Source organism: Hemicordylus capensis, chromosome 1 (genome assembly GCF_027244095.1).
Source record: "Hemicordylus capensis ecotype Gifberg chromosome 1, rHemCap1.1.pri, whole genome shotgun sequence".
NCBI lineage: Eukaryota > Metazoa > Chordata > Lepidosauria > Squamata > Cordylidae > Hemicordylus > Hemicordylus capensis.
The window spans coordinates 335,508,011-335,514,944 of NC_069657.1; the positions used below are offsets into that span (position 1 = coordinate 335,508,011).

Sequence of the window (6,934 nt, forward strand, 5' to 3'; positions counted from 1 at the left end):
AATCAAAGCTAATCAGGCAGCGAAATTTAATTAGACCCGTAGGCTCCTCGCAAAATATTTTATTTCAAGCCAATATTGGAGGGGAAGGGAACACTCCTTCCATTGCAATAGCAGCTGCTTTAAGCATTTTTCACATCTGGCCTACAGACCTAATAATTTTCAACTCGTGATCCCGTTTGGCGAAACTCGATCTACGTGGTTTAAATACCTTCCAAATTGGGACGATTGAACAATTGCAACCAATTAAAGCAAAAATGCAAGCCTCCCTATCTGTTGATTTTTCTATCAGCAAGGGGTGGAAAAGAGGAGGAGGGGAGGAGGAGGAGAAAGGGGCGATGGAAGGGGGTGGCAGCGGGGGCGAGAGAATGAAATCACAAACACACACAAGTCAAACCATTGTCTCTAACTTAACACTGAATGGTGGGGGAGAGAGCGAGAGACAGACAGACACCAGAGGCTACCACCACTGCAAGTCAAAAGCCCCCCCCCCCCAGCCGATGTTTTCAGTGTCCGTCTGCCACCCAAAGGAAAGAGCAATAGACTCTCCAGTGTGCATCATTCCGTTTTTCTTTTTAAAAGGAAACAGAAATCAGGGTGCGTGCCTTAATCCTATTAATTTATTTATATTCTTCGGAGTATTAATTATCAGTCCAAGGCCGATTTCAAATTATTGCAATCGCAGCTCCATTGTTCGCTCCAATTGGAGGCCCCGCCCCCTCTTTTGTCTGGCGGCGCAGTGATTGGTCGACGGCGGGCGGGGGCTGCCGTCAGCGCTCGGGAAGCCCATTCATCTGTGCACTTGGGCGTTGGACTCCGCATCTTATTAGCGACCAGGGAGATTTCTCCATTTTCCCCTTGTCTACAGTACGGCTACAAATCTGGGATTTTTTATTACTTTTTTTTTGTACTATACTTGGGCTTCTAATATTTTTGCTCGACTTTTTTCTTTCCTTCCCCCCCTTTCTTCCTGTGCTGCTGCTTTTTTGATCTCTTCAGCTTTTAAATTTTTAAAAGGAGTGTATACAAATAATCGGTTCTCTTCTCTCTCTCTCTTCCCCCCTCCTCCCCTCTGGTGTGTGCGTGTGCTGCTGCTGCTGCTCTTCAGGCTGCTGGTCGCCCAGCATTTATACGAACCCACCGCTCTTTGTTTCCCCTTCTTTTGGATCTGTTGAGTTTCTTTGTTGAATAAGCCAGCATGGGTGCCCAATTCTCCAAGAACGCTGCGAAAGGCGAAGCTGCTGCTGAGAAACCCGGAGAAGCAGTGGCTGCATCTCCTTCAAAGGCGAATGGGCAGGTAAGGGAGAAGGAGAATTGTGGGGTTATTCTTTGTTTAATCTTGCATCGTCTTTAATTCTGGTTCCACATTTTATCTTCGTGGGGTGTGCTTGGCTCTTCAAAAATCGACCACACGACCCCTCTTTTTCTAAAAAGCAAATGGAAATGGAAAGGAGTGGCTTTTTCACACTGCTGTGGGTGGGGGGCATTTTTCTCTGGACCCAGTTCTTAGTCTTATATGTTGGAGGAGGTAATGCAGGATGGTTATCTACTATAGGATGAACTATTCTTGGCTAAGTGCTTTTCCGTGGCATAGCTGATGCTTAAACTGGCTTCATCTTTGTGTTATCTCTTGCTCTATGTGCGCTCTGACGGTGATGGCTGCCTTGATTGTATGCTCTTCCATGTTTTCCTGTACTGTAACAGTCTCTTTTTTCCCCCTCCCCAATTTCCTTCTTTGGCGGTTGGTGGTTGGGGGCGAGCATTGTGGAGCTTCGCGGTGATAAGGCAATAGCAAGAGAAAGCGGCAAGCGAGGCTGGCGGGGGGAGGCGCTGGAGAGTTGTCTGTGTATTGAGGAAGGGGGCTATAGTCTCTGTCTTCTTCTCCATTTTGCTCGCTGGGTTTCTCCCTCTTGCTCTTCTTAGCCCAAGCGTGTGCCCCGGTAATGCTGTTGGTCTTTAAGGTGCCACGAGGCTCGCTTTTGTTTGCGTTTTGCTGGAACAGGACTAATACAGCTACTCTTGGAATTTGCCAAGCTTCGTGTGAGATATGTAGTTTACACACACACACACACACACACACACACACACACACACACACAGACAGAGACCTGTTGCTATGGAATGCGCAAGCGTTGCGACCACATCGGGGTGAATGTGGGACAGATGTGGCATTTGCACAACTGTAGCTCGCGCCGCGTGCATGCGGGTCCAGCTTCCCCGGTGCAGCAGAACTGGCCGCGCGTGCACTGGGCTAGCCCGGGCTTGGCGGTGGCGTCGAGCAGAGACGGCAGCACCACGCCTCTGAGCTGCAGCTGGCTTTTGTGGCTTCTTTCGCTTGTCCCTTCAGAGAACGGGCTTGAGGCTCGTTCAGAATGCAACAAATGTGCTAGGGAGAGCGGGCGCCGCCTTAGCCAAACAGTGGCGAGAAGGAGGCACTAGGTTTTATTTCTGTTTGTGTTGGAGCCAAGGGAGGTAGTAGGAAGAAGAATGAAACGTTTGGGAGAAGCGACATGGAGCTTTGTTCGCCTCGGCAGTGCTGCTGATTCCGGCCAAGGAGCGAGCAACGCTTTCTCAGCTCAGCCAGCTCTTCTCTTCTAGTCTCCTCCCTCCGCGTTGTCTTCGCTCCCCCTCCTTTTCAGTGTGTGTGTGTGTGTGTTCAAGATGGAGTCGCAGTGCCCTCTACAGGCGGAGATTCGCTGCTACAGCAGTCCTCTTGTGCCTCCGAGTCTCGAGGTGGGGATTTAAATCATGGAAGGAAAGCGTGGCGGGCTGCCTTGCAATGTGTCTCAGAGCACGTTGACTTCCCGCCATATCCTATGGGTGCGTGCGGGAGTCCTTAGAGTGGCTAGAGCGCGAAGGCGAGGGGAGTGGCTTGGGTCTAGATTTGCGTGTGTTCCCTCGCCAGTCCCTTGGGAATGCGTCACACGCAAGAAAAGCAGCGGGAAAGGCTGCCGCAACGTGCTGCTGTGTGTCGATAGTTGGGCAAGCCGAGAATGACGAAATGGCTTGGTTCTACTCGGCCGCTCTTCGTTTTCATAATCTTTGGCGCCAGTGTAGTGACTGGGCCAGTTATGGCATTCCTAATCACGAGAGTTCCAGACAGTATTGGCTTTTTAATTTAATAAATGTATGGAGAGAGAGAGAGAGAGAGAGATTGTGTAGGCAAAATATGAGTGGTCTTCCAGCAGCCATCTCTGCTTGGCATGAGAGATCTTTCCTCCAGTAACACTGAGTTACTTTCTTCCAGGAGAATGGCCATGTGAAGGTGAATGGTGATGCCTCGCCAGCAGCTGCGGAGGCTGGCAAGGAGGAGGTCCAAGCCAATGGCAGTGCGCCAGCGGAAGAGTCGGTAAAGGAAGAGCAGACCCCTTCGGAGCCTGCCTCTGAGAAAGAGGCGGCGGAAGCCGAGTGCACAGAGCCAGCCTCTCCCGCTGAAGGGGAGTCCTCCTCTAAGACGGAGGAGGGCGCGACTCCTTCTTCCAGCAACGAGACCCCGAAAAAAAAAAAGAAGCGCTTTTCCTTCAAGAAGTCCTTTAAGCTAAGTGGCTTCTCCTTCAAAAAGAACAAAAAGGAGTGCGGGGAAGGTGCTGAGAACGAAGGGGCAGCCACTTCTGGGGACGGAGGGAAAGATGAAGCTGAAGGAGCCGCTGCTCCCGAGGCAGCAAGCAACGAGGAGAGCAAACCTGCCCAGGAGGAGTCTCCTGCGGCGGCTGCTAACAGCACAGAGGAGGCCAAGGAGGAGACTGGTGGCTCGCAGGAGGCCAAATCGGAAGAGACTGCACCAGAGCAGCCTGCAGGAGAAGAGGCCAAGCCTGCCGAAGAGCAGAAGCCGGAGGATAAGCAGGAAGAAGCTCCAGCTGCCCCTGTGCCTAGTGCTGCCGCTGAAGCCACCTCAACTGAACAAGAGGCACCCAAAGCAGAGGAGCCAGCAGCAGCAGCTCCTACACAGGAAGCTCCATCTGAGCCTAGTCCAGAAGCTCCACCAGCTGAGTCGGCAGAGTAAAAAAAAAAATGGCAATTTTGAGATGATTGAACTTTTCTTCCCCCCTGTTTGTTTGTTTGGAGTGGTGCCAGGTACTGGTTTTGGAGAACTTGTCTACAACCAGGGATTGATTTAAAAAGATGTCTTTCTCTTTTTTGTCTCTACCCACAGATCCCATCTCAGATCATTCTGTTACCACCATTCCAGCTGGCAGAGGAGACTAAATGCCTCTCTGTCTTGTTCCTCTTTTTTTGCATCAGTATTAATGTTTTTTGTTTTTTGTTTGCATACTTTGCATCTTTATTCAAAATGTAAACTTTTTTTCTCTGTCAATCTATGGACATGCCCATATATGAAGGAGGTGGATGGGTCAATAAGGAATAGCAAATGAAGTGATAGGGGTCACATGGGGAATTAGTGGTGCAGATAACTTGCCAAGAAAATGTGCCACAAGAAATAAGGGGTTAGTCTTTTTTAAAAAAGTTATTACAATGTATTTTGTGAGGCAGATGTTCTATAAGGTTTACAACACTACAAGTCTTGATTAAGAAGGAAGAAGAAAAATTCCAATACTCAGATTTAAAAAAAAAAATCATAGTCTTAGGAAATTCATTTAAACCATAGGAACTTTCACTTATCTCATGTTAGCTGTACCAGTCAGTGATTAAGTAGAAATACAAGTTGTATAGGCTTTATTGTTTATTGCTGGTTTATGACCTTAATAAAGTGTAATTATGTATTACCAGCAGGGTGTTTTTAACTGTGACTATTGTATAAAAACAAATCTTGATATCCAGAAGCACATTAAGTTTGCAACTTTTTCCACCCTGCCCATTTTCCTTTTTTTTTTTTTTTGTAAAATTGCAGTAATCTTGGACCTTTAAACAAAAACAAAACACACACAATTTTAAACTCAACCAAGCTGTGATAAGTGGAATGGTTACTGTTTATACTGTGGTATGTTTTTGATGACAGCAGACGATGCTTTCTTTTTCCAGTTGTCTTTGAGAATAAAGAAGAAAAAACCAATTCCAGATGCAATGGTTTTTGTGTAGCATCTTGTCTATCATGTTTTTTTGTAAATACTGGAGAAGCTTTGACCAATTTGACTTAGAGATGGAATGTAACTTTGCTTACAAAATTGCTATTAAATTCCTGCTTAAGGTGTTCTAATTTTCTGTGAGCACACTAAAAGCGAAAATAAATGTGAATAAAATGTAGAATTTGGCTGTGTTTCTTTTTCTGGATATTCCTGATAGCTTAGTAGATTGACTGTATTGTCTAAATTTGTATAAAGGCACTTGTTTGCCACTTAACATTACTCTCACTTTCTAAATTATGGATTGTGTGGTCTTCTGGGCCCAATAAAAGCTGTATCTATAGAGTTAGATTTAAGGTCTTCTACATGAAGATGTGCATTGGATTTTAAATGAACAACCTGTGCCACTCTAGACATGTTGCTAATATGAGATCTAGCAAAAACAGAATTAAGAGGAACTTAACTGTTCACAACAGGCTTGCACCAGTTGACTTTAGTGGGTATGTGTAGGCAAAGCTTTGATCACTCTATGGTACATTGGATTATAATCTCTTAGCTTGAGTTGACTTGACACTTTGGCTGTGGTTGTTTGGGATGTCTTGGATCACCACCTGAGTTTTCAAATATGGACATCTGAATTCAGGTATCAACACAGCAAAGGTCCAATCTTATGTGTTTGTTCTTAATCATGTCAACATCTACTTCAGTGCCTGACTTTAAGCAACCAGCCTTGGAAGTTTGGCCTAAAGTAAGCGTTTTTGTTCTACCAAATTGTTGAGCAATATTTTTTGTATATTACTCCCAGCTATAGGCGAGTTGACCGGGGGGGGGGGAGCTTGCTATATTTGTCTATAAAATAGTCACTTGGTGCTTGCCTTCTAACTGTTTAGGCTTTTGGGCTAATTTCCACCATATTGCTCAGGGCAAAATATGCCTTAATAAAATGGTAGGCTTTTGTAAAAACAAATGCAGAGTAGTAATGGTGTTGGAGGGTGGAAATTGAATCAAGGAAGTGTTGCTCCTACATTTATAGGTGGAATTTAGTGTTACACTTAACTTGCTTCCATCAATGTTTTCAGCAGTAACTTGCTTTGGAAGCAATTACTCTTTATTTTATGAGAGAGTGGCACATTAGCACCTTGTTCCCTAAAGAACAAAGCCTGAGCTGAATGAAGTTCAGTGGATTCCATACTGAATACATACTCTTATTCAGCTGTCCACATCTTTTTTTTCCTTTTCCGGCTTGTATATATACTCTGGTCACCCTGGTATTTCTCTGTAGTGTTAGAAATGTATTGACTATTATGCTTTAAATGGCCATGGGATGAAATAAATGGATGTAAAATGAGATCCTTCATACCAGTGTCATTCTTGGACTACATCTGTTGAGACTCTTTCCATTCATAACTCTACGGGGTTTATGACAACATGGCTGTACATCTCTGTTCTTGACTCTTGTCTTGGCCCATCATAATTATGTGGTGTTAAATACATTCTCTTTGAATAAGTCTACAAAAATAAAGCCAGGCCTGCCTTTTTTTGTTACTTTTTCTTCACACATTGTGACTTAGCTTTCCCCTTGTACCAGTTATCTTACCTGGCTGCAGTTTTGCTACCATTTATGCATGTTTAAATCCACTGACTTTTATTAGATCAGAGGGTATGTTCTTACTATTGTCTAATCTTTGCATCTCCCATATGACATCTACTGTCACCGTTGTTCAGGTTTCTGAGTCCTTGTTCAGGTTTCTGAACTGCATGCATACATTCTTCTAGAATGTGTCTTAACCTAGACAAGAGTCATGAATAAAGTTCTTTGTTGCCACCAATAGACTGCCCTATCAACACTGAAACAGGCTAATTCAGCTTAACGTTGGAAAGCGGCTAACTTAAACACTGCATAACTTTAGAGTACT

At 45.1% G+C, this 6,934-nt stretch overlaps 1 protein-coding gene across 2 annotated transcripts; it reads left to right on the forward strand.

Moving 5' to 3' along the window:
- The first annotated feature begins 778 nt into the window (after positions 1-778).
- Positions 779-6,368, forward strand: MARCKS (myristoylated alanine rich protein kinase C substrate). Of its 2 annotated transcripts, none has more exons than XM_053310491.1 (2): positions 779-1,294; positions 3,245-6,368. In XM_053310491.1, the coding sequence occupies exons 1-2, from the start codon at positions 1,196-1,198 to the stop codon at positions 3,998-4,000; spliced, it is 855 nt and encodes a 284-aa protein (XP_053166466.1). In that variant the 5' UTR covers positions 779-1,195; the 3' UTR covers positions 4,001-6,368. The 2 variants fall into 2 exon arrangements, with proteins under 2 accessions (XP_053166466.1, XP_053166551.1); XM_053310576.1 differs by lacking the exon at positions 779-1,294 and adding an exon at positions 2,204-2,730.
- The last annotated feature ends 566 nt before the right edge of the window (positions 6,369-6,934 follow it).

Bases quoted from the DNA above. Each gene is read 5' to 3' on its own strand.
- MARCKS (XM_053310491.1), top strand. From the start codon at position 1,196: ATGGGTGCCCAATTCTCCAAGAACGCTGCGAAAGGCGAAGCTGCTGCT. The intron at 1,295-3,244 runs GTAAGGGAGAAG...ACTTTCTTCCAG, and splicing joins CTTCAAAGGCGAATGGGCAG to GAGAATGGCCATGTGAAGGT.